We start from the raw sequence: 27,668 nt of genomic DNA on the forward strand, positions 1-27,668 counted from the left end.
TAGATGAATATTAAATATATAAAACATGTAGTTTGTATTCATATTGTACATTTATATCCAATTTATCACTGAGGTGTATTCGAAGGATGTAACTCTGATCCTCAGTACTACTTTTACAGCTTCATCCTGCCTCTTACATAAGCACTAAATTTATTGCTTGTTGACGTCGTTGCCATGCATGTGATGACAGACGACACAAAGCCATTTTGTATGATGGTGAAAGCTGATGGCCACTATCAAAAACTTCAGCTGCAGTCGTGTTGCACGTGAAAAGGTGTGTTCCTACCCCTGCTGAACAAAACAACCACATCTGAAGTGAGTTTCACCTTCATAAAAGAACAAATTATTTAATCTCATATTAAATTTCCAATAGGATGTATGGGTGTGTCCAGTGAAGGCAAATTAGGTTAAGCAACATGAAAAAAAACACACATACTTGAAAAAATTAAATGCAGAAATACTAATAGTGTTATCTTGGCTTTTTTGTCATTTGTTTCTATTATCTGCCTGCCAAATCAGATATGATTACCATGCTCGATAACACCCGTTTATCCTCTTTAAAGATAGCTAACGCTCCATAAAGACAACAAACATGGCTGAGGCACAGAAGTAAAGAGGGAAAAGCAACTATAGCAAACCAGACAGGTAATGAGAGACAGAAAGAAGTAAAACAAAAAAACTGAAAGGTGAAGATAGAGAGTGGAACAGCGAGAAAGGTTATAGGAATGAGCAAAGGGCAAACAAGATTAAATGAAAAGACTAAAGAGGGCAAATGTGTTAAGTCAAAGCAGGTTCATACTTATCTTCCATAGACATTCCAGTAGCATTATATCATCAAAATACATACACACACATACACACAGACACTTCTGTTTCTCAGAAGAGATTTTACAACATCCCAACTGGCTGTCACATAATTTAAGCAGGCAGGTCTGTCAATTATATATGACCAGTGTAATAAAAATAGTCACCTTGTTGTAGCTCACATACATTTGCTGCTCTTTCCCAACTGTGATTAGTAGTGGCTTCTAAATCAAAGTTAATTTTGTTAACGAATACTATGATGATTTGCTTTATATTTTTTGTCAACAAATAAAAATGATAATGTAAAGGAGGGACAAATGGACAGGAGGAAATTGTGTTATTAGCCAGCCTGCAGTTCTCTCCAATAGAGGAAAACAATGCATGCAACTTTTTCTATATATTAATGCTGTATAAAGTAATTATTAAAAGCACAAAGATTAAACAAAATGACCACATACTATCACTAGACTAGAAGGTTTTTAGTTTTTGTTCAAACTCGCCAACCATCTATATTTTATGCAGTGGGTTGTTTTAAAGCTTATTTTTATAATTTCCAGAACTTGAAAACCAAGCTCTGCAGAACAGAAAATGACCCCAGCTAGTAAACCCATCACAGTAAGCAGAAATGATTCATTTGTCAATCACAGAAAGAAAACAATACATTTACACAAGGTTTGTCATTTATCTCTGTAGAGACAGGTTATGCTGTAAGCAAGACTTTAATATATACAATACTAAATATTACCTCTATTAAAGAGAAAAGATCTTCTCTACAAAAATATACAACCACAATTTCCATTACATCCAAATAACAATACCAATAAATAAGCAGTACAGTCCATAGGCTTGCCTTATTCCAAACCGATTTTCCCCTTCTGCAATTTAAGAACAAAGCCTCTTGTACTATTTATGTAATTATGCAAAAATATCTGCACAGTTGATATGGGCGTTGTTTTACATATTGAAACACTAATGTGTTATTTAAAACATGGATCAAAACTAATAAAATCACTTTTCAGAACTGTTCAAGAACTTCAGATACAGTTTATAACACTGTGTCTCAAGTGTCTGGGGAATGGGAAAATGCAACCATGCAGCCAATAGCTTGGTTGTTTGAGGACAAGAATGTCTCTTAAAGCTGGATCATGTTGTAAAAGAAGCCAAGCTTGGCAAAACCTGCCTACAAGATACACTTACCAAATAGCTTCAAAGAAAAAAGAACTCTCTTTACATGGCAGTAGATGGCAGAGTGAGGCTGTTGAGATACTTCTTTTTCTACCAGTGAGCACTGATGTGCACTTTCCCAATCCATACATCCAGCAGAAATAACAACTCCGAAGTATGGGCTTTTATTTTACTAGTTAATGTCAAATATGGACACAAAGTCCAGTTCCAATCAAAGTCACAAATACAAGCTCAACACAGTGCCAGAGAGAAAACACATGCAAATACAAAAAACCACAAGCAAATTCTGAAAACCTCTTTACCTGTACACACAACTCACATGCAGCATTTAGCTGCAAACTGAGAAAACACAACCAAATGCAGACACAAGCTTGCAGTGTGTTGAGCTGTTAGGGCCACTGTACTCTCCAGCTGGTGCACTTATACTATAAAGACATGAAACCACTGCTAACACCACTACAGTCCTTGCATTGAACGAAAATAAAAGAAAGAAAATTACAAGAGCATCACTCTCCCTAAACCCCACTGAGATGGCACTGCGAGTCTGGATTAATGGACCTTTTAAAATAAGATGACAGTAGATCTATGTGCTCAGCAGAAGAGCTGCTTTAATTTCACATAAGACATTAGGTTCATAAACAGAACATTTTCAGGATGACGGTAAATATGAACACCTGCAGGGCGGTGGGAGTCAGTAGCAAGCAGCCACAGCACTGGTTCATTTTTTTGCCACATCAGCTTGTAAATCAATCCACAGTATTCCGCACACTGGTTTGGCCCTCATAATTTGGAGGTAGAGATTTATACTAAAGCAATCCAATCCACAGAGCATTCTTCTCTAGCACAGACCAATATTCTGCCAAGCTGTAATACCCTCAGTTAGCTGTATTTTCACAGTCAACACAGCACAGCACATAGTGGTTATGGTATGCATGGCTAACCTAACAGATGTTGCTTTTACTGGCAAGACTGCAGCAAAATGTCAACAAGTGTTTTTTCTTTACACATACTGTATTAATTTTTTTGATATTAGTATGTTAGTCACAGCCAAATATACATACAAGTCTCATGCAACCACTAAATAGTAACTGTGATTTTTTTGTATTATCTGTATCTGCTAACAATGTAAGTATCCTGCAGTGGAAGTCTGCAGAGGTCCTGACAATAAAAGAAAAACACACATTAGCATGGGAAGGAAGCCCATTCTTTTACGTTGCTCTTCCCTGGAAATTTCTGACCTACCAGGCTGCATGTCCTTACAGCCAAGTTCTGTGGATATTCATCCCAACAAGTGATAAACATATCACTTGGATCTTTCAACATTAACCATATTTTTACAGTTTGGTCACTGTAGACGTTTATCGGGAAGCGAGTACTTTTTCCCTTTCTTTCCATGGTCACTTAAGGGTGTTTGATCATTAGTTTTCTGTAACTGCAACTGTTATATTGTCTGTAAAGTTGTCCCCATTGACTATATCTTTGAGAGCAATCAGTGACCAGAAGCAAATTCCTTGTGTGTGTTAGCATATTTGGCAAGTTTTTCTTGTTGGAAAAAATGTTCTAAATTACACAGCTATAACAATGCCTCTCTTTAAAAAAGGCTGTGCTTGGGTAAAGCAAAAAAGATCTCAAACGCTGAATAATAATAATGAGAAATGGTAAAGATGGACTTCGCCATTTTTGAACTGATTTGAGTTTGTAAGGTATATTTATAAGAATGTTTTTATACTTCTCTTTGCCTTCTCTATGTTAATATACCTCTAAGATTTTACCTAAAAGACTCCTCCAGATGACATCAACTGGAGATGAAGGCGAAGGAGTTTTGGAGGAGCAGCTTAAATAAGACTACAACCTCCACAGAATGATCAACGAAATGACATCATATTGAGGTGAGCTAAAGGTTCACTGACCCACACTTTAAATTAAATCTACTTTAAATACATAATATGGGGCTTTATGGCTGTATACACACATACAATACATCATTTTCTTTCTATGTTTAATACAGCAGCTGTGCCATAAATTCTAAATTGATATGCATATATTTTCTTAGTTTTTATGTTGAAACTTTCAAAAAGGTGATAATTCTACTATGTGCTTATTACTAATGCCATAGTGGGTGGTGGAGTCATACCGTAAAGCGGAATATTAAAAGCATATATAAAATGAATAAGGGCACCAAAACATTAGAACCGCTCTTAACATAATGCACTCCATTATTACTCCATCATGCACTGTGAACTAAATTAAAAAAATTAACACCTCTTTGACAGTTTTAACTAGGAAAATGAGAAATTATAACTTTGTATAGAATTCATGGCAGAGCTGATGTTAGATTGTGCAGGTGCACCCCTAATGAAGGGGTGAGTGAGTGTATAATAATCTATTTTCAAAAAAGCCTGGCCCACTGCTGAGATTCCAGCGCAGTGCTGGAGAACTTTAAGCCCTGCCATCAGCTAAGTCACAGTTTAGGGTACTAGTGCACAGTGCTTGTGAACTGACATACCTCATCTTAATGTTTTTAAGTGATGAAATTTGTTTAAAGTTTCTTTAAAAATATAAACAATACATTGATTCATTTTATAAATTATTTGCCTTAGTTTTCTATATCAAAAGGGAAACAACTCATGCAAAGAAGCAACACAAATTAAAAGTCTCTGATTTCCTTAAATACCATCACAGTCTCTAAAATCATCTATCTTGCATGCTACATGAAAGCCCAACATGCAAAAAACCACAGCAACAAAGTCCCATTTGTGTATTAGGGATATTGCAAATAGTGAGTAAAGCAGGATGTACTACTATTATGTATGAACATTACCTGAAAAAAAAGATGCCTATTAGTGGTCACAATGACCTAAAGACAACACTAAACTTATCCTCTTTACAAACATACAGTATCAATTACACAAATGTAGTATGAAACTTCATACTCCTGGAGCTTCTTCACTTTCAGCTGCTGTGACGGTACCTTACTAGGTTAAGTATACAAAGTAACAAAAAATACACCATTGCTCACAATATTGCTATCTGCACCTTTACTATTCATTTGACCATAAAGAGTAGTGCCAAAGACAATATTGCTGTTAAAGGATATAAAAGACAACTAACAGCTCCCCTGCTCACAGAAATCAGTCATAGAGCTACTCTCTGCTCTGCTGTTTAAATCTCTGTTTACTTTACTGTTACAGTTAATAACATATTGTTTTGTCAAATTATAGAAAAAGTCCATGAATATTTATGTTCCTCAAATTTCTCAAATATGGCAGCACGGTTGTGAAGTGGCTAGCACTAGAAGGTTTTGGGTTTGCATCACTGGCCAACCGTCGCCTTTCCGTGTTGGGTTGTATGTTGTCTGTATGTGTATGTATCTCTGTGTTGGCCCTGAGATAGACTGGCAACCTGTGAAGCCTGCATCTCACTTTACAATAGCTGAGACAGGCACCAGTCCCCCTGCGATAGAATAAGCAGTTACTGATAATGGAGGGGTGGATTTCTCAAATATATTCTTTAATAGTGTTCCATCATAATCTTAAGAGGCCAAGTGCAGATAATGTGAGATATTTTAGCATAAAAAAAGTAGAGTCTGCTGGCAAAAATACATTTTTCTTTATCTAAAACAGATGCAGCAAAACTTCAGATGTTTGGAATCATATCTCATATATCTGAGGCTGGGTAAGGTTATTTCTAAAGCAGCACATATGTGTTCAATCATCTTATAGTAGGATGCTCATTGTAGTAGAAGCAAAGTTAGCAGGGATAGCAGCTTTAGTTGTGGAAGGAGCATACCATAATTTATCTTAAATGAAAAACAACAACAACAAAAACACCATCTAGCAAATATAAGACTTTCACTTTCACTGTACTCACTGGTTAGATGACCTCAAAAGAAGCCACAGCTCAGGCCATGAAGTCAAGGTCCACTTAAGTGGCTAAGTGGCTAATCATAGTAAAAATAAAAATAAAAATGTAGTTGGATAACTTGCAACTCAACAACTAGTCACAAAGCAACTCTTTAAATGCTCAAAACATATGACAGGTCTTAATAAGTATGAGTGAAGATAAAATGCTTGAACAGCAGCACAAAGCAGTGAAAATACCCCAATGGAGGGCCCCTCAAAGTTGGTTTAATATGAAGAGCTGGGTTTTCTTCCCAGCGTCTCCCTCTGTCTCTTTCTCGCACACGCACACACACACACACAGGCGTGCACATACACACACCACAAGCGGTATGGCCTTAGGCCTGGCAAGCAGCAGTCAAGCAGTCAAGTTCTTGGAGCAGCTCTCTCTCTAATTTAAAGTTGATTGCCGTGGGCCCTCTGTGTGTGACTAGTGAAATATGAGTGTGGAGAGGAGAGTATGGAGGCTTGGACTGAGTTTAGCTCTCTATGCGTGTGATTATGAGTATGTGCACCGAAGTAGAAGAACAGTCTGCGTTTCTGCCTATGCATGTATATGTGCATGCATGAGTCTCTGTCAAGGTCTTAAGTGGAGCTGGTGCATATTTGTGTGTATGTGGTTTTTGGCCGGAGCTTGAGCAGAGATTGGGCTGCCAGTGAGAGCTGTCTACAGGGAATCAGGCGAAGCAAAAGACAAGCTGAATAACAGTGCCTCTCTCTAACTAGAAAAAGGTGTTTCAGAGGCGAATTTAGCTTAACTGAGCTGTACTACAGAAAATGAACAGAAGTAGAATGTTAGAATATAAGCTTCTAGGTCTGCATTCATCAAAGTGCTAAAAGGATTCTTACAGAACATTGAGGCAAGGGTAAGCTAAAAACCTGCCTCCAACTGAGTATTCCTCTTTGAGCATTCCTGTTAGCTTCTCATAAAAGTTACTTTCACACTTAACTGTAACTACTGGCAGTTGTGTTGATAAATGTATTCTTAGAATGTTTTTTTTTTCCAAAAGTTGGGTAACCAAGTGTAATTCGCAAAACTTAGATGAGCCCCTGCCTTGTTTACACTACAGTTTGCATGACTGAACAAACCCAAGATAAAGTAAAGCTACAGTATATAAAAAACACATTTATTAACTTATTACACACTGTATAGATACAGGTCTTGCTTCAGTTAAGGTCGTAAGGTTGGATTTCCCTACCTTCTTTTTCTTTCTCTTGTAATCCTACAGTCTCACACACATTTGTTCGCTGTATTTCTAGATTGTTTTTACATATTTTTGGGTTGCACTGTTTGGAGAGTAAAAATACACTCCAGTTGCCTTTTATAGTGTGGGAGACTTTAATCTAAGTGCAGGCCAACTTCCCAGAGGTAAACAGCAAGGTGCCCAGGCTCTCTGGTCTTTCATTCTCAGTGTACATTTGGTCTCAGTGGTGAATTGGTCAAGACAGTGGAACAGCTGCTACTATGACAGCCTTCTTCAATCTACAGTAACTCTGACAAACTAGAGATTAGAATTAAGAAACAGTTTCCTGATCAGGCCACGACGTGAAACCCATAAACAGCAATCTTTGTTGTAATTGACAGAGATAGTGCAGGGAGTGGCCAGGTGTTTGGTGCCTCTCTACACAGGGCCCGCAGTGACACTGTCGAAACAAAAATAAGCTCCCTGAGCAGACTTCAGACCTGTGAAATCAAAACTAGCTGAATTGTTTTAAAGAAAAGAAGTAAACATTGCTCAAATTGGTACCCACTCAAACCCTGGGAGATTTTAACTTCATGAAATTGGCTGAAACATATTTGTGTTTTTGTTTCACTGCCACTGGTAAGCGCAGTGGGAAAAATAAGCTAAAATAGTCAACTGACAGCAAACAAACACCAGCAAACAAACTTGAACTCTACCCTTCCACCTCTCAAGCAGCAAACAGTGGCAGGAAACAAATAAACAGACCGTGCCATCAATGTTGATATCCCAGATACCTAATTAATCCATAAATTTCTTCTTTTGACAAGACATATTAATAAGAAACCACATTTCTGGGACAAACATGCAGAATTAGCAAAAAAACATGACTCAAAACATTTTGGATTCCTAAATAATGTTTGTCCCAGATTTAACTGTATCTTCCTGCACGTGTGATTACACTCAGAGCCACTAGAAATCTGAGCCAAATTCTTTGTATGCGTAAATAGACTTGGCTAATAAAGCTGCTTCTAAGTCTGCTTTGGATTTTTTCAACTCATTGAAGCAAAGCAGCCAAGCTGGTTTGATAAACACCAGCGTACACTGACGTCACATTAAGGGATTTGCAGGTAAGGCTCAAATTCTGCCACCAATATGCAATGTGCACTGATATTCTCGCAAAGCAAGAACACAGACCCCAGATTTCAATCTTCCTGCAATATAGCTAACCTTGACTTCTGCAATGGCTTTAAGCTATAGACTGGTTGTATAAAGCATGAGCCAAGAATTTAATTTGAATGAAAACACACAAAGAGAACGACATTGAGGTAATTGTGAGCAAAATACATTGGAGCCTCATCCCTCTGCCCCCTTCAACCACCTACCTTCACCCTCTTACTGCTAAGATGCCCCCAGGCTTTGTCTTTTTGCTTGGTCTGTTTGCATTCCTGCTGAGCTCTATTTAAAGTCTTGTTCACATCTGGAGGAATGCACATCTGTAGTAACACTCGATCCCACTGCCTCTTGTTTTTACTGTCTGTCTGCATATATGTACAGTACTTTTTCTATTTGCATCAAGCTTTTACTATGGCCACAGAAATCCATCTCCGAGATAAAGTGTTTTCTATATCGACAAGTGCTTTAAGATGACTCATTATTTAAAATTTTAGTTCATGCATTTCCAAGTGTGTTTTCTTGCTTGGGTGTAAGAGATAGACAAAAATCAAACTCATAAACATGCCGGTGCTTTTGATGTTTCAATTTACCCTTAAAAATCTTATATTGTATTGAATATTGTTAACAATTCACATTTGCTAGGATAATGTCACATTAGGCTAAGAATCTATCAAATTACAAATATTCGTTAATTCTACATTTAATAATGTCCTTTAAATCAAGCCGAATTAAACTATGATCATAAAAAGGTGTAAATTACATTTAAGCCTGAAAGCTAAGCAGCAACATTCTCATCAACAGTAGAGAAAATAACTTAGGTTCAGTTACACAATCGTAACAAATGTTAGAATGAATATGTGACACTAAAAGCTGAGGTTAATAATTAAAGGACATCTCATATAACAAGTTGGGGCTGTGCTACATTAGCTAAACAGGGACTAAGATACAAGCTAGCAGCATGATCGCTCCCACTGTGAACAACAGTGGAGTAAATGCCCCTCCGCTCCCTCCTGTCCGTGCACTGAGGCGGATAAACTTTTCTCCCCCCTTTCACAAACACACACACGCGCGTAGCTGCCTGGCCGTTAATTCCCACCTCCAGTCGGATTCAAAACTTTTTAGATAACCAAACTTACCTTGGAAAATCTCCCCGAGTTAAACAGGCATTATTATGTTGTCTTCTTCCATGGCTGGGACGGTAGAGCTGTTCTTCGGCTCCCCGGAGAGACTGGAGACGGACTAGCGGGGCAGGAGAGCAACAAAGTCTGAGGGGAGGCAGGAGCCCAGGCAAGTCGGCTGCCGCCTGGTTGGAGGAGCCGGCTGTCAATCATGAGACCAAGTGGGCGGGTGCTAACTGTAAAGGGATTATGGAGGCTGAGCTATCAGCACTGATCCCAGGACTCTGGCTGAGGAATGTGACACGGAAAAAACATTGGTCTGTTTGGCAAATTGAAATAAAAGGAAATATGTCATGGATTTATGTGTGTAAATATTTTTTGTGTTTTGTTATTTCAAACAAATAGACATGGCAGCACTTGTTAGTTTCAAATTTATACTTTTTGGTCCCATGATGTGTTTTAAGGTAAGTAGAGCCAGATTACTTTTGCATTTAATTAATAAAATAAATCATTAATGTGTACTGCCGATGGAAGAAAACAATCTATTTCAGCCTCCTAGGGGATATCAACAAGTAGTATATAACAGACATTTAGTTGCTCTACTAAATTGTTGCTCCTGCCCCATGTGACAGGTTCCTGATTTATTTATGCATTTGTTTGTTTAGCTCACCTGTTATGTGATGGGAACATAAACACATTAAAACCATTAATTGTTCCAATGCACTATGCTTCACCAGGCAATAAATTGGATGACAGTAACATCTCATTATCGAAAGCAGTGACCTTTTATCCTACCTCCTGAATGTAAATGGCAGTGGGGAAAAAATACATCTGTCACTGGAACCCACATCCTGTTACAATAACACTGTCTCAAAATTACTCTAGGGTAGAATCAACACCTCTCTGATACGGTTTCAACAGAAACTGCCCGAGGCTGCCCAGGGGTGAGAATTTAGAATTTGGCTAGGGTATCATATTGGGTGGCATTTGTTTTTAAAGGTGAGCTTTTAAAATGGTAATTCTGTCTACAATGGCAAAATTGCTCATTATGGATACAGTAGCATCTACAGTACTACACACTAATCATGTCATGGACCAAATAATCACATAAAATAATATGTTCACTATAATAAAAGGCTCCAGATTTGTTTTGCCTTTTTATAACTTGTATAATATAATAATTTGAAAAACAGATAATATTGCACAGCAGGGATAGTTGCTGTGCAACATTTAATATTTAATTACTTTCCAGGCACTTTATTTGTGAATTAACTTTGACATTTGCCCTGCATTGCATTCAAAACCAAAACAGCCAATCATATTCTTTCCTATTCAGCTTTATTATTAACAGACTGGACAAGACCAATTTGGATGAAAAGCATTGTGGCTGGTATCCAGTCCACTCATCAGGCAAACAGTGACATGAATTATTCCGTTCAAAAAGGGGATTTCCAATTTGAACAAACCCAGCCCCTTAGTGACCCTAATAATAAAGATGGGGATTATAGTACATTTCTCTACGAGCAGGAGAGAATGTGCTAAAACGTGATAAAACTGAATGTGATTATTTATCAGCTGGCATCTTTTTTTTGTTTTTGATTATTCACCATCTCTTAGAGAGTGTAGCTATCTGACTTAGATTACCAGCACCGGGTGATATTATTAAGTTGAATTTTTTTTTATCAAATAGTGTTTTTATAAAACTGTTCATGAGGGTTACACTTTTTTAAATGTAAGCCATGTCAGAGTTAACACACAGGTCTGCATCTGCTGCTTTTCGGATTGTCTGTCCATCTGCATGGTTGTTTTCATTAAGATTGTCTTTTGGTCTGGCACTGAATCTATCTTCCCATCAATCTGCAACTGCGAGCCATTATACATGTCAGTCTGTTTCCATCTGCCTATCTTTTGTCTCATCTGTCTATCTCTCCTTTCTCTGTCAGAGCTATGTTTGTGTATGATTAATCTCTCTTTGTGTTGCTTTTATTTGTAAATTCTACACCACTTATCCTTTCTATCTGTGTTATAACTCTTCTATGACTCGAGGTTTCACAACAGTAATTCAAATTTCGTTTTTTTATTTTTTTTCTAAACTTAAAATTCTATGCAGCAAAATCTTTTTTTTAACTGTTATTATCACAGTAACATTTTGTGATGCCTGCTTGTAATACAAAACATCAATAATGTAATATTTGATTGTATGCTGGTCATATTTTATTATTTATTGCATGCAATAAATAGGAGAAACACAGTGAATATTTCGAATAAACCTATGATACTTTTTCGGACATCTGCTTTCATCACCAGCTCACCAAATGTTGACCGTGACTAATCACAATGCGTACTTGTTAAATTTTGGCGGCCATTAAAAAGTATTGTGTTCTGAAGCATAAAAGTGCCATTTATATCCTTGTCAACCACCTGTTGCTTTGTGCAATATAACATTACCTCCCTCTGCTGGGTGATATTACTCATTACACAAATGAGTGGAAACAACAAAATATTGTGAAGTGTGAATATCTGATTCTCAAGTTAATTCTGAGCAACCAGTCTAGATTGATTACAATAAAACTGTAGTTTTTATAATTTCACCCAATTTTAGTTGTTATTTAAAATCTATGTTGACGTATTTAATTGCATTTTACCCCCATCTGCCACCACGTTAGGTTCATCTGTAACTTCCAATCCAAGCCCATACAGAAACTTTTTAAAAAGTTTATAATTTTTCAGTATTTGAGTCAAAGTTATAAAAAGGTTATAGTAGGTGGTGGTATTGTACTGGATTGCATTATATTAATGTAGTTCTAATCTCCAGTATGACTCTATTGTCTAATATGATTTTACTTTTTTTTTAAAAACATACTGGATTATGGTTCAAAATTTTTAGCCTCTGTTTTTTTTTTTTTACTGTTATGAATAACGGTGACAGTAAGTATGGAATCTTCTCTATAGTAAATCACATCACATCACTGTAATGTTACTTTAATGCCAGAACGACATACATGTACGACCTGTTTTGTTTAAACTAGTTCAGACCGCTCCCACAGAGGACAGAGCTGGATGGCTCTGGAGCCTTAAGCTTCCATTTCAGACTGGAGCTGCTGATGACTCTGCCCGATGCAGACGCTGAGACCAATGCAGAGGCAGCTATTCTTGAGAAGCCACCAGTGGTCATGAAGTAGTTACCTTCAGCTTCCTTGAGTGGGGTCTCAGCCTCAAACCTTGTTGTAAGCCCTGTGCTTTGACTAGCAGGTGTCCTCCTTTGACTTCACCCTCTAAGGCCTAGTTTACAACATCAAATGGTGCTGTAAGAATCCTAACAAGCTGTAAAAGTCATAACACTCATTTTCACATTTCATTCATCAGTAAATACTGATTGTGCTGTTTTTGAGTTTTTACGTGCTAACAAGTGGCTAAATGAGACCACAGAGGTTTTCAGGAACAAACGACTTTTTGCCAAACCTAGGCGTATGTACTTACTAAGCTGCCTGTCAGGGACTGAGCAGGTAGAAACAGGAATAAAGTCTCAAAGGAAAATGTGGGCAATAAAAGAAGTCAACAAAAGCTAGCTAAACTCAAACTATCAAACTAAAACACAAGTTGTAACCACAACAGAGACACACAAGGGTAGACATTACTGTAACTAAGCAAAATCTATCCATACACTAGAAAAACAGTTTAATAACGTCGTTCAATGTTTAAACATACGAAAAGCAATAACAACATAATATGCAAAATAAAGTTTAATAACCTATAACAATTTTCCCAATATCTTCCCCTCCCTGCATCAAACGGGCTACTTGGTACAGTACGGGCCCAGTAGAAAGTACTTAGAGTTGATAAGGGCCTCAATCCAATCTTTTATTTGGATGGCCAACACCCCGGGCCAGCAGAATGGTAACTCAAGAAAAAGAATAATTAAATTACTGTAGCTCAGTTGGTAAGACAGTCGTCCACAGACCACAGGGTCAGTTGTTTGATGCCAGGTTCCGGCTATATCTCGAAGTGTCTCTGGGCAATACACTGAACCCATTCCCATCCCCAGCTGTGCAGCTGTCCAAGCCCGCTAGAAACTGGGGAGGGTTGCGTCAGGAAGGGCATCCGGGGTAAGAAACTGTGCCAAATCAACATGCGGACAATGTTCCGCTGTGGCGACCCTGAACTCACAAGATAAGCCGAAAGTACAAAAAAACAAAATAAATAATTAATACAACTTAAACTTAATAGCAATAAACAAAACGTAAGGTAAAAGGTAAATGAAAACATTACCTAACTGCCTTACATCCTTGTTGAGTTTATTGCTCGCAGTGACTAGCTGGATTAGGTCACTATAAGAAGAAAATGTTTTTCAGAAAAAGGGGGGGCACAAATCAATTTGCAAATTAAAAGTTTAGTGGCGGGGATGCTGAAATCATTCGACTGTAGTGTAGTTTGTCGATAGATTAACAGCTTTAGGTGATTGTGTTTACTGTTCAAAAATCATAAGTGATGTTCATCTATGAAGATTATATTGTAGAACAAAATGTTTAATATTTCAATAATCCATTTTTATAATCACTTTGTTATGTTGCAGTCTTACAATACAGTTGTTAAAAATATTTTTTTCTCATTAATCTATGCTCTGTACCCCATAATGAAAAAGTAAAAACAGAATTTAAAAAAATGTTTGTACATTTCTTAAAAATAAAACACTTGACATGAAAAGCTTTGCACAGCTGGATTTTCTGCCTTCTTCTTTTCGAATCTTCTTAAACTCAGTCAAGTTGGATTGTGACCATTGGTAGACTGACATTTTCAGTTCCCAGGTCTTGGATTTATCAGACCAGAGAATCTTGTTCCTCACAGTCTGAGTCTTTCAGGTGCTTTTTTTGGCAAACTCCAAACAGGCTTTCATGAGTTTTGCATTGAGGGAAGGCTTCCGACTAGCCACTCTGCGGTAAAGGTCAGATTGGTGGAAGGCTGCAGTGATGGTTGTCCTTCTCGAACTTTGTCCCATCTCTGCAGGATCTCTGAAGCTCCGAGTGACCATGTCCTGGTTGAATCAAATGGCATGCTCTGCAGCCCTTCAGGTAGTCAAATTTATCAAATTACAATATATAAGCTAATTAACATGATAATCAAGCAGAAACTGTTGCTCTTCTTTGATTGCTCAGCAGGGTCAGCACTCAAAACACCTTTAGACATGAATATCTCTGCACCATAGCCAGTACTGTATAATGATTTGGTGCCACTGAAGACTTTAACCACATCTCCTCACATTGAGTTTTGAAGCATCTTTCTATTTAACCTTTTGTTTTCAGAAGCAGCAGCAGAAAACTGCTTTGAGTTAAAAAGCTCTTGGACTTAACCAGCACCAAATTGACAAATTTCACAACAACCTGGTGAGCAAGTGAAACATTTAGAACTAAAACATTTGTTCATAGCGTTACACAACACATGTTCAACATCTAAAACCACATCTGAAACCAACCTCTAGCCATGAAAAGTTCATTGAATGATGATCTTTTAGAGTTGTCTCTGTCAGCTCAGGAGTCCTTCTGCCCCCCTAGTCAAGGACATGCAGTTTATTCATTTCACTCTGTTCCACTTGCTGATGTTTATACCTTTATTCACTGCTACTAAAAATGTTAAAAGGCCTTATCACATAATGACCGTGTGTTTTGGACAGGATGTTGATGTTTCTAAAGCTAGTGTGTAATGTGGTTCTGCTGTGTGCTGTTTGTACAATGACCCACTGCCTGTAAACAAATCAAACCACGGACTTTCAGTCAGAGCTTCACAAATGTGTCCTGTTCATCCATGTAAAGAAACTGAGCAAACACACGTGCAACAGACACGTGCAACTAACACAGCGAAAGCACAGAGACACAAGCGCACACACGCAGTAGGACACTACTCCAACTGACCGACCCGCCCTCCCTCTGACATACGCACTCTGTTTCCACACACACACACACACACACACACACACACACACACACACCCACACACACACACACACACACACACGCCAATCAAAATGGCTGATGTTTAGTCACTGGCTTAACATTCCACACTTAGAATGAAATTCAGTAGCGACAGAATGTCCCTCCCTCTCTCTCCCTCTCTCCCTCTCTCTCTCCCTCTCTCTCTCTCCCTCTCTCTCTCTCCCTCTCTCTCTCTCTCTCCCTCTCTCTCTCTCTCCCTCTCTCCCTCTCTCTCCCTCTCTCCCTCTCTCTCTCCCTCCCTCTCTCTGTCCCCCTCTCTCCATCTCTCTCGCTCTCTCCCTCTCTCTCTGTCTTTCTCCCTCTCTCCCCCTCTCTCTCTCTCTCACTCACTCACTTACTCACACATTTCTGCTGTCAGTCTGACTCACTGTAGCTCCGACATTCCCTTGGAAAAGTCCTGAGGTAAATGTTTTTCACTTTGTAGCTCTTTGTACAGTAGATATTTTCTCAGTCTCTATTGAAGTATTTTACATTTACTTTTTAAAATAAGTCTCTTCAGTGTCTCTTATGTTTTTACTGCTCTTATCGCGGAACCTCTGCTCCACTAGTTTGCTGCTAGTCAATTGACAAGTGTTTTTTTCTTCTGCTAGACATTTCCTCAGTTGACAGCACAGTTTGCTGGTGGTCTACAAGTAAAGATGTCTCTACCGTTGTCATTGCTTATATGTCTGTCAGTTGTCCAGCTGAGCATGGGAGAGGAGCCTGTGGAGGAAATCATCAAACCCAGTAAGTGATGTGGAGGAGAAATTCCTCATTCTATAGAAACTGTTTAAACAAAAAAACAAACAAACTATTTATTCCTTTATCCTTGTAATCCAGGTACTGTGACTATTTTGTGACTATTTTCTTTTATTTTTGTGTATGGGGCTTCTTTGAGATTGAGATGTTTAGTAAGGGGAAACTAAAATATGTTAGTAATAGAAAATAAAATAGAATAAATCTGTTAAGTTGAGCTACGTAAGTCATATTAATTATTTTGAGTGGTATTAAAATGTAAGCCCAGATGCAGTTAGTCCCTTTCACTATAAAAAAAACCTGATACAAAACAGTGTTTGAAAGGGCAGCATAGATATGATTGAAAGTACAAGACAGTAAATGAAAACACATGGAATGTGTGTTTTGTGCAGGTGCAATTCTGATTATGCAGTGACAACAAACAAATAACATGTTTGTAGCCTTTAAAGGGTTAACATGAAATAAATAAAAGAAATACGACATATGAGTGCAACTTTGAACGTAATAACAACATCATTAAGCATGAAGTGAAGATGATGACAAGGAGATCACCTGGTTTATATTGATTAGCTGAAATACTCCCATTGTATCACAGAGAATGCAGACAAACAGGAAAAACAGAATTATACTGCACATACCAAAAAAGGTGACATCTTTAAGCTGTGGCATGAGCACAATCATCATCACTTAAAGTGTCAGATGAAAATTAAGGAGATTCAACTGTGATTCAACTTAAACAGCAGAAAAAGCTCACGGGAAGAACATTTAAATTTCTCCTGTAAAGGGTGTGCCTGAATGACACAGTGCCTGAACAAGGTTTGTGATGACTGTATGTTCTCACTCTTTAGATGTTGGCAACTTAATACTGAAGTCTGGTTGGATACAGTGAGTCAGAATGAATACAGCAAGGGAGAGAAAGTTATGCCTGTCAGACTGGGGTTGGTGCTGGGAGTGTGTGGGTAGGAAAACATCACATCACATCAGCGACTATTACGTGGCTGTTGAATTTGTTTTGCTGAGAGGTGAAACATTCTGGATTCAGATCTGTGTGCAGCAGAAAGTGTATTTAAACATACAATAACATCAATTCAAAAACTGTAAATTAAATTAAAAATATTGCGTCAAGTTTGGATTGGTTTTCATTTCTCACTTGTTCCACTGACACACACTGATAGTAAATCTTTTATTGGCCTTTTGACCTCTGGCACCCAACTATTATGCTGCATAAATTGTTGGACAACAGCAAATTGTGTCATTCGGTATTTGACAGAGTGAGGATGGAACAAGGGAAAAACCTCTAGATGGAACAACAAAAAGCCTTACACAGCTCAGATTTATACTTGAAACTAAAATGATACATTTTAAAATATGATGACACTAATTATCTTGCTAAGTAAGGATACTAAGAGCGTAGGTTGATGACGTTGATATAAAGTTGACTTTTTCATGACTTCATACATTAATGCACCTGAGATCCTCTGGCCAAACTAAAGGATCTGTGTGGTTGTACCCTTCATAGAATTGGAGAGATTGCATATTTGACTTATTACTAGATAATAAGTGAAGGGATCCTCCAGAAGGCAACAGCTACAACTATTACTGCAACATTTTGTAGGTTTTGCAGTGTAAAATAAGTCTAAGTTTAAAATTGGCTGAATCTAGGGTTTTGTGGTCTTAGGGTTTTGAGATCCTTGAAGCATGTTCTGAGCTGATTCAGCAATTGTAAAGGATGATGGAGCACAAAATAATACTTAACTGCTGACTGTGTGCGTCCATGTAAAACTGTAAAAAATTGGAGTGTATGTGTGCATTTATGTGAGTGTGGTCGCATCATTAAATCTGCTAATGTGTGCATTTCAGTGCTGTGTCCTTTACTGTGCTGTTATGTAAAGAGATACAGTATTCAGCAAAGTCAGCGTACGCTACTTAAGTGTGGATGTCCCACAAATGTCATGTCATCTTCTTATGTTTTTGTGTGGATTTTTGCTCACAGAAAGAGTTCCTCTCCTGGGTGGCTGGGCTGACAGTAATCCAGAGTCAAGGGACAATCAGGAGGCAGCTCAATACGCTGTGACGATGTTTAACACTAACTCCAAGAGCAAGAAGATGTTCAAACTGGTCTCCATTACTGCCGCTAAGTTTCAGGTTAGATCCCTCCCTCTGAAACACTCGACACTCCACTTCCTGCACATCAATAACTTAATGTTGTCATAGTGAATCCTTGTTAGTCTTGTCCGTTACATTTAAAAGTTGTTTCCTGTGCTCCGTCATCCCATTAGGTGACCAACAGGCTCAACTTTGAAGTCAAAGCAATTCTGGGAAAAACCAGATGTCTCAAGTCTGAAAACCATATTTTGAACAATTGCAACCTGGAGAAAAAGGTAAATGTTTTCAAGTCATCCTATATACAGTAAAACAATATTCTTTAGCACAATGTAACAGCTGTTGTTTTTTCCCAAATTCGCAGCAGCTGGACTGCGTCTTTATGGTGTCTTTCGACGTCCGCAAAGAAAAATATGAACTGCGGAGTCAAACATGCAAGAATCTTCGTCTTCAGAAGCTGGTTTAACTTTGTAATAAACGCCTTGGACAGTAGCTTAACTCCCTAGCTTGGACTGTCTTTTTACAATTTGATCCAGTTTTTTTTCTGAACAATTTATACTAGGCTGACCATTAGCAGACTTTATGACTTATTATTTTTGTAATATGGAGATTATTGGTGGCTAAAGTCCACAGAGTCTAATATGGTTGAATACTCCACCGACACTTCTAAGGCACAACTAAAATGATACAATAGAATACGCTGAAGTTGTTCAAACTTTCCCTAGATGGGTATGATTATGCCTCCCTTTAAATAATAAAAAAAATGACTAATTTAACTCTGCTATACACATTGGACATAATTAGTGACAAACTGCAGCTGCATGCACTGGAGCTTAAAACTCACCTGCCATATTTCCCCAGTTCAACTGGGCATACTGGAGCTTTTTCTGAAGATTACCATGATCAACATGCCACGAAATGCTAAAAATGCGAGAAGAAAACAAAATCCTACAATTGGGCGGTTGACCTCTACACCACGGATGATTATTTTTGTTGGGATAATTAAAGTAGCAATAAAGTGTAAATCATTCCTTTACAAGGAACATTTCTTCTTAGCTGTTTTTTTAGGACACGTAGAAAAAAAAAAAAAAAAGAAGATTTAAAGACCAGTGGACAAATCCATATTTAATGTAATTATTAGATATATAAACAAAAGTGAAAATGGATGAACTGTAGAGTCGGAATATTCTTTCAAAATGGGAACATTCAACCAACATATGTGGATCTCATCCACAGCTAAGGAAAGCCATGCCACACTCTATTTTTAAAAACCAAAGTCTTCTACATTTGGCTGCTTGGTTAATATCACATGGAAACTCTATCCTTTAATAAAACAACCAGTTACAATTTATTCTCAAGTCATATACCTCATTCTCATTCATCATGTCAGAGGAAAATTAGACTCAGTGCTGGGTAAAGTGAGACTGTCTGGTGGGCTGGCAAGTCATTATAAAGCCCATGCACATCAGCATTATTTAACTATTGGGGTTGTAACCAGTTTCAATTGCTCCATGGAAACTTCTATTCTAGATAACTTGTAAATCATTTTAGACACATTTCCACAGCCTTCAGCCTGGAAAATTGGGTTCCTTTGGAACAAAGTTTGACTGCACAGAAGGAGATGCAGTAATGACCGTGTCCCAGTTTTTTCCATGAGATAGCTGAAAAAATGGACATAACCCATACAAATTGTTTAAAGATTCAACACACTCAACACGTTACCTAAATGTTTCAGACTAGCTCCCTTTGAAGGTAGAGACAGCTAAAATGTTCACACTCAAACGCACTTTAATAGGTGAAATCTGTGCTAAAATTCCAGACTTACTTTCACTGGGAACCTTAACTTAAACAGATTAATGGTGCAGGAGTTCTGGGGATTCGGGAACACCATGAAACGTTTTAACAAATACACACTATTATCACCAACATCATTTAGAAACATTCCAGCAGCACACCCTGGCTTCCAGAGAAAAGCCAGCACAGCCAAGAAATGACCATGCTGCATGGTCCCACAACTTTACAATATATTTATCCATATATAAACACGCAGCATAGAATTGCAGTTATGTCAAATAGCATTGGAAAATTCGTTCTTTCATGTAGTGTTTTCCAAAACTCTTCATGTCCAAAGTTCCACCAAATTGTTCCAACTTTAATCTTGTTCACAAAGATGCTCATCAGAGTCCTCCAAAGCTGCTCTTCTCTCCTTCAAGTGGTGCTGTGCTGATTGGTCTTGTGTCACTAATCCAGTCAGCAGGGGTCAGACACTGGTCTCAATGTGAGGTGAAATCCTACATTTCAGCATATGTGACAAAACTCTGTGCTGATGGTTGTACCTGACAGACACACAGACACATTGAAGATGAAGATGTGGCGCCATCACCTGGTCTCGAAATGTTACAACAATTACTATGTTTCCACACACTGTATAGTATTTCACATCTGTTGAAAAGGTGTGTGGAAGAAAGAACACATGCAAAAGAAAGTAGTGAACTGCACACTGTTTAATGCACTTTACTTCACATTTATTTATGACTTTGTTGATATCAACTTAATAGTCTATTAGAGCTAATTGAAGTTTTGACATTTTCTAAGTGAGTCTTAAGTAAATGAGTCAGATCATTTACTTACTTGTTGATGACCATCTGTATGTCTCTATTCTCCTCCTCTGAAAGTTTCTGTAGAACATGCTCCAGAATCGGAAGCTCCAAGTTTAGATACTGGGCTACCTGACCAGGCCCGAAGAGACAAAATAAAGTACATTCAATGTATAAAAGGGCACACATTCATTTTTGGATTGTGACATCACTGCAAAGGTAGAGATGGACTTTTACTTTTCCACTTTTATTTTTTACCAAGTGTGATGTCCGCAATATCAATAGCAGAAGAAAAAATGACCTAGTGTTTTGCCAATCATGTGTTCCAAAATATTTAAGGTGGATTGTTTTTTTGTTGAATGATAACATTTGGGACTAGTTCACTTACATCGTTACTGACTTCCTCCTCGTCTGCGTCCATCAGAAAGATTTTCATGGCGTCATCCGAGGGCCCCTGCAGTATGCGCTCCCACAGAGGCTTGTCTCTGCAACTCAGTTTTCTCTTTTCTAGACAAAACACAAGCATAACTATAGCATTGTCCTGCCTTATTTTTCATTTCCTGTGGCACTCTGGTATATGCAGGCAAACCATACTTTACCTCCACTCTGGTGAACACAGTACAGAGCAAACTCCTGGGGATCGTTCTCTATCTGTAGGATGAACATAAAGGAAATGGTCTATTGCAAAATTGAATGTGATGAGAAGTAATGAGACCATTTGAGCTTAAATCATGTGGCGCCTCCTGATTGCGTTTAATTACAGCTAATTTCACATAGTGATTAATATTTGCACCTTTCTAAAAACATGACTTACCTTGAACTTGTTTAATAACTCTTCAATAACCTGGTTTGTGCTCATCTTGCTGGTGATACGTACTTTAGTTGGAGTACCAAAGCATGGAGTAAATATAGAAGTCTGTAGAAAACAACAAGAGGTTTGTGAACAACAGCACAGACGTGAGATCCACCACCAGAGAGATACGGTATATGGATTATACAGTAGGAGATGGATGGAGCTTGACGAGGGCATTCATTGACCCACCTTATAGTTATAAAAGTGTCCATTGATAGAAAAGCGGTGTTGCCTTTCTTTCTCCCTTTGTGCCACTGATTTGCCCCTTTCTCTCCTCCTTTTGATCAATGAGGCATCACTCATACAGCGAAACAGGTTGGACTCTGCCTCCAGCTCAGGGTTCTTGTGCCGCACAGGACGCAGTGTGGAGGTCTCATACACAGGTGGGCCTTCAGAGTAGGCAGATTAAGCTGATTAAACACCTCTTTTTTATATTAAGTTGGCAGATTTTTACACTGACAAATGTCTTTCAGTGAACCCACTTTCAGTGAAAAATGAAAAGTAGTAGTTAGCAGTCTTTAAATGCATTTCTAATTAGGTTTGATCTCCTGAAACAATTTATACAATCCTCTGCAATGAAAAAAAAAACTTTTTTAAGTCAGTTACATTGTGGATATGATAAGGAAGTGGCAGGAGAAAAACAACAACCTGGTGAACTATTATTGGGTAGTGTTTCTTGTGCTGTCTCTGACATCTCATCTATCTGGTGAAGGTCAACATACTCTCCCCATCGTGTCATACCCCTACAGAGAGAGGAGAGAGAGAGCGAGAGAGAGAGAGGGAGAGAGAGAGAGAGGGAGAGAGAGAGAGAGAGCAGATTGTTACAGAAACAGATAAGAATAAACATTTATGCCAGTTCCATTTCCTTTCCAGTAGAAATGGAAGTCACACTTTACTTTACATGCATGGCAGAGAAATGCAGTGCAAACTAGGTTTTATAGCAGGGTTTTTAGAATATTGTGTTTTAGCTACTGGAAATAAAGTTGAAGGGTCATTTAGTGTCAGTGTGGCTCCATTATAGAACTAATTGTACTTTAACCTTAACCTTGAGGATGGTACAGTATATGAATTGTATTCTATACAAACACACTGACACTGTAAAATAATAAACATTATGGCCCAATGCAAAAGCTAAGCGCAAATTGTCAAATGCAAACAGTAAGTAATCTAGAGAGACTGGAAACAGCATAAAAGAGAAAGTCAAACATGTTTTATAAAACGAATATGCAGAGTAAATGTTACAAAATAAGTGATAAAACCAGATAAATTTTGAATTAATATTACACAAAAGTAGAAATCCACCTCTTGCTTTCATCCGGGCTGACTGGACTGGAGGGGTCAGGTGAGATCAGGGGGGCGAAGGGAATCATCTGTTTGTCATCCTGGATTTTAAGCCTGATGAGTCTTTGTACTCCCCAGGAAATATTCAGGAAGCCTTCCACTACCACCTTTCCATCCTCCCCCTGTTACAGAGACAAACACATAGACACCTCTATGGTGAATAAGTACTATACGCAGTATGAGAGAAGTGTGTTGGGTTAATGATGAATGGAAGTCAGACTGAGAGAAGTTATCAACTGATGTCACAAACAAACAAACAAAAAAAAAAGATAGAAAAAATACTTATTATTAAATAAAATATAGTGTACCAAAGAGTAACTGATGTGGAGCTGGGTCTGATCCTTTAGGAAGCAGTTGTACGTATTCAGCAGTGAGAGAAACTCTGCTCTAAAAAAGAACACAACAGGAATGAATAACAAAAACAAGAAGAACAGCATTACACAGCACAGGACAGAGCCACGCGATTCAACATTCATCGTGTTACGCTGATAGTTTCTAAATTATTACCATGATAAGACTTTACATATGGGAAGCTTACTATTAAATATTAAACCGTGCGTTGTACACATTTCAAATCTATAAAATCTTTATCAGTATCTATCTAGTTTGGGTTCAATGTCAAATTCCAGATGTCTATGAATTAATAGCACCTCCACCAAAGACAGGTTTTCCCTCCAAATATCATTTCCCTAACATTCTGAGGCACAAAGAAGTTAGAATGATGCAGTATTTTTCAAGAATGTGGCTAAATTGCTTTTAAAATACTCAGGACTATTTTCAGCTTAAATATAATATATAAACTTTCAGTCTCAAGGAACATTTACGCAGAATAAATACTTTTACTTTTGATATACTGAATAAATGAAGGTCATGATACATCTCTGCTTCTGCTTCAATAATATTTTAAATACAAAATCTGTATTTAAGAGTAATGGAATAATAAAGTATTTTGAATATCTGGGACGTTTACATAAGCTAAGGTTTCTTAGTACTCTTTCCATAATTATATTAACTATGTCATACAGTACCTTGGAGTATGTTTAAGTTGAGTGACCCACCTGGACAACTTCCTCCTTTCCCCTGCTTGGATCACAGGGAGCAGAGCAGCGTCATTCATCTCTGGTTTCATGAACTACTGCAGAGAGAACAAAATGAACAGATCAGGAATAGATCATCTTCCGTAACCACACCATGTGTGCACAACATCAGGGTAAACACGGGTGAACGTGAGTAAAACAGAGAGACATGGCAAAGGCTGCTGACTTCAGTTTTGTGCGTGTGTGATGTGCTAAAATGACACCTGACCAGCAATATGTCAATGCTGAGCAAGGAATTCTTTTAAAAATATCACTCCTTCTATAAATAAACAATATAATTAGAGTCTTACCTTCTTTAACTTGGGCAAACCAGGGCTCTCGTCTTGATTCTGTACCTTTGGTCCCAGTGTCTTTATTTTCACTGAGCTTTAAATATCTCTTTCCAGTCTCTCCCCTTCTCTCTGAAGTTTTTGTTATATTTATCTCTCTTTTCTCTCTTCCTTGCATGCCTTTCACTCTTTCACTTTCTTTTTTTGTGCTTGCCTCCAAGAGATTTAATAACAGTACTCCACCCAGTAACCAGTGATGACAGTGTGGACTCAACCATTTGTTTATTCAACGGTCAGAAACACTGAAGCCTATGAACAGAGACTGTTTGAATGTGGTTTTTTTTATTGCCTCTCTTTGCTTTCTTTCTCTTTTTTCTTCTTTTCTTCTGAATTACATGTTTCTCTGAATTATTGTGAGGCAAACAGCAGCTGGACCTCTTTCTCCCTTTTTTTTCTCTGTCTAACCTCTGTGAGTAGAATCTCAGGTATTTAGCAGCTGCTTATGACTGACAGTTCAGCTTTGTTTTAAAGACGGATGAACAAGTTCACACCAGCAGGAACAGAATTTAAGTTGCATACACAAAAATTCCATCTGTTTATTAGTATAATAAGAGGAAATCCTATATTATTATTATTATTATTATTATTATTATTATTATTATTATTATTATTATTATTATTATTATTATTATTATTATTATTATTATTATTATTATTATTATTATTATTATTATTATTATTATTATTATGATAATAATAATATGATAATAATATCAGCATATTATTATTATTATTATATCATTATAATATATTCATTATAATATTCCCACATAGAAAAAACACAAATCACTTTTAAATTTAGTGTTTTTGTCTTTTTGATAATTGAATAAAAACTTTAACTTGGGAACTTTAGTTTGGTTTTCATGCAACTGCACTTACATTTACAGATGAACTTCCAAATAAGACAAAAATGAAAATCCAAAATACTGCATAATCCCTGCAATCAGTTTAAATTCCACGTGAAATAAGTACTACCAAAAACCCACCATGTGCAAGTATTGGATGTGTGTTACTGCGATGCAAAGAACATCATTTTTTCCCTGCATCTGTTTCCAGCCTAGGCAAGAGAGAAGAACTCAGGGCTAATTACATTTTACTATGTTGCAAAAAAAAAAAAAAAGTCTTTCTGAAAAATGCAAAATAAAAATAAATGTACCTTTTTTTAAAAGAAATCAATTTGCACCTAACTACTTTGGGACTGTAGTTGCCACGTTAAGCTTTGGAGATGTTTTGTTTTTGCTTTTGTAAATGCTGATTGTACATAATGACTTCCAGATTTGTGTCTTAACAGTTTGTGTGTGTATTGTCTATAAAGTTTAATGGTGTAAAAAGCCTTTAGCACACTATGTGCATAAAGTTTAGTGATTTGTGTCTCTCTTGTTTTTGTCTAACTTGAACTGATGTGAGCACTTCAGTGTGTCTTTCAAGCCACAACATGTAGGCCTTAAAGTCCCCTGGAGCAAATCAAACATCAAACCTGCACATGTCTCTGTCTGTGTGCTATGTACATATAAATCACTGCCATGGCCAAGCAAAGCTAACAGGAAAGAATGCTAAATGGGCAGCATTATGAAGTCAATAGAGAATGGGAAGTTGATGTCACATCATGTTGTGGTGTGACATCCCCCTGCCTTTCTGTTGGTGAGGCGAAGTCTGACTGAGTCTGTGATTTATTTCTTTTTTAAATTTTTTTTCTTGGTTGTGATTCTGAAAAGCATCTTCATGATAAATCACAGCTGTTTCCATAGAAATGCTTAAAAAACTTTTTAGTCAAACAAAACAAAAGGGTTGCACGTAATGCACTGTAACCACCGTAGCATGCAGGCTGTACGCATACCTCACATGATGATGCATCTGCTCCACATCATCTAACACATTACTTCAGATTCTCTATCATCTGTCCATAAATGCAACATAAATGGGACAGCAGTGGCCGGTGGCTTTGGGGAAGAAAGATAATATTTCTGACTGCTTTAAAAGAATTTTAATGAAAAAAGAAACACTTCTTCTTCTAGTTAGTGAAAGCTACTGTGAAGAAGTGAGTAATGAGTAATTAAATAATCCAAGCGTTCATCATGATGAAAAAGACCAAAAGTCTGTGCTGTGACCATTTGAGACTTGGTAGAAAAATTAGCTTGAGACAGATTAAATGTTCTCACATATTTACTACTACATGGTCCCAAAAGTAGAGCATGAGAAGGACACTGTACTGTAATTCTTACATTATGTTATTTTGTAAAAAAAAGGCCATTAATTTAAAGCAGCCTTCAGAGAGGTACTAGTATTCATCAAGCGGATGTACACATTGAAATACAAGCCGTCAGATATGACCTGGAAAAATGTAGCCAACGGGATAAAAGCCAAGGTAAGCAATGACACACCCAGTTACTCCCTTTACTGCCTTCCTGTATGCCACTCCCCCCAACTTCTTTCTCTTTCCCCATTACTCCATTAATCCATTGCTTTTCTTTCTTTTCTTTCTACTGTTTGACGTTTGCTTGCTCACATGCACACATTCAATCTCATTATGTAATGTTAGTATAGTGTCCCCTTTTAAACTCTGTCCCCTTGGTCGTGGGCTTTGATGAGTTTGGTTTCATTTGAATAAAAACATTTATAGTAAAAATGTTGTAAAAGTTTAAGAATTCCTCATTATATACTGTCAATGAAATGAGCTGTAATGCTGTTTTATGGATATTCTACTCGAGCCTACACATAAAAAGTTTCCATAGTGTCCACGTTATGAATTTAGGAAATCATCGACTTTATGTCAGCAGTCAGTATATAAACATAGTTTGTTTTTAGATTTCATTTGAGTTCCAGTTCAGAAGCACACGTCAATACAGGAAAGTTTTAAAATGAAATAATCAAAAACACATTAAATCCTACCTGGCCAGCCAGCCTCTCAATCTCCTAACAAATGAATGTGGTTCACTATCACATCTAGTAACCTAGTGCGTGTGAACGTGTTGCTTGTGCATGTGCTCATGGGTCCGCATACTACGGTGTATGTGGTAAGAGTTAAGAGCTTGTGGAGCACACTCCAGCAGCTGGTTAATTATTGCAGGACACGTTCAGACAGCATTAAGAGGGTGGAGCTGACACCAGATAGCACTCAGCTTTTGTGTGTACATGTATCCTGGAGAAGGGAGAGAGAGAGAGAGCTACACATAAGGGTTGCAACCGCATGCAAAACCTCAGAAAAAGCTCCCTAAGCTGATAGTAATAATAACATGTACAGGATTTGGATTTGTTGACATGTG

General features: G+C 37.6%; 3 protein-coding genes across 10 annotated transcripts in view; 1 reads left to right on the forward strand and 2 right to left on the reverse strand.

The window, feature by feature from the left end:
- il11ra (interleukin 11 receptor subunit alpha) overlaps positions 1–9,541 on the reverse strand; it is a 46,977-nt gene extending 37,436 nt beyond the window's left edge. The window contains exon 1 of the mRNA XM_067483489.1: positions 9,382–9,541. The gene's annotated coding sequence lies outside the window, so the exon portion shown is untranslated. The remainder of the gene's footprint in view (positions 1–9,381) is intronic.
- Positions 9,542–15,593: 6,052 nt separating this feature from the next.
- Positions 15,594–18,719, forward strand: si:busm1-57f23.1 (uncharacterized protein LOC368621 homolog). Its single transcript, XM_067483498.1, has 5 exons — positions 15,594–15,752; positions 15,941–16,076; positions 18,079–18,230; positions 18,365–18,466; positions 18,553–18,719. The coding sequence occupies exons 2-5, from the start codon at positions 15,989–15,991 to the stop codon at positions 18,652–18,654; spliced, it is 444 nt and encodes a 147-aa protein (XP_067339599.1). The 5' UTR covers positions 15,594–15,752; positions 15,941–15,988; the 3' UTR covers positions 18,655–18,719.
- A 574-nt stretch (positions 18,720–19,293) lies between these two features.
- Positions 19,294–27,450, reverse strand: rassf6 (Ras association domain family member 6). Of its 8 annotated transcripts, none has more exons than XM_067483492.1 (12): positions 27,295–27,418; positions 25,392–25,462; positions 24,008–24,114; positions 23,288–23,366; positions 22,923–23,101; positions 22,287–22,381; positions 21,828–22,027; positions 21,600–21,701; positions 21,385–21,436; positions 21,174–21,292; positions 20,820–20,917; positions 19,294–20,524 (listed from the first exon to the last, which is right to left on the reverse strand). In XM_067483492.1, the coding sequence occupies exons 3-12, from the start codon at positions 24,106–24,108 to the stop codon at positions 20,449–20,451; spliced, it is 1,101 nt and encodes a 366-aa protein (XP_067339593.1). In that variant the 5' UTR covers positions 24,109–24,114; positions 25,392–25,462; positions 27,295–27,418; the 3' UTR covers positions 19,294–20,448. The 8 variants fall into 8 exon arrangements, with proteins under 8 accessions (XP_067339593.1, XP_067339597.1, XP_067339595.1 ...); XM_067483496.1 differs by having other exon boundaries at positions 24,038–24,114; positions 27,295–27,416; XM_067483494.1 differs by lacking the exon at positions 25,392–25,462 and having other exon boundaries at positions 24,038–24,114; positions 27,295–27,450.
- Between the last annotated feature and the right edge of the window lie 218 nt (positions 27,451–27,668).

Source organism: Channa argus, chromosome 18 (genome assembly GCF_033026475.1).
Source record: "Channa argus isolate prfri chromosome 18, Channa argus male v1.0, whole genome shotgun sequence".
NCBI classification, from domain to species: Eukaryota; Metazoa; Chordata; class Actinopteri; order Anabantiformes; family Channidae; genus Channa; species Channa argus.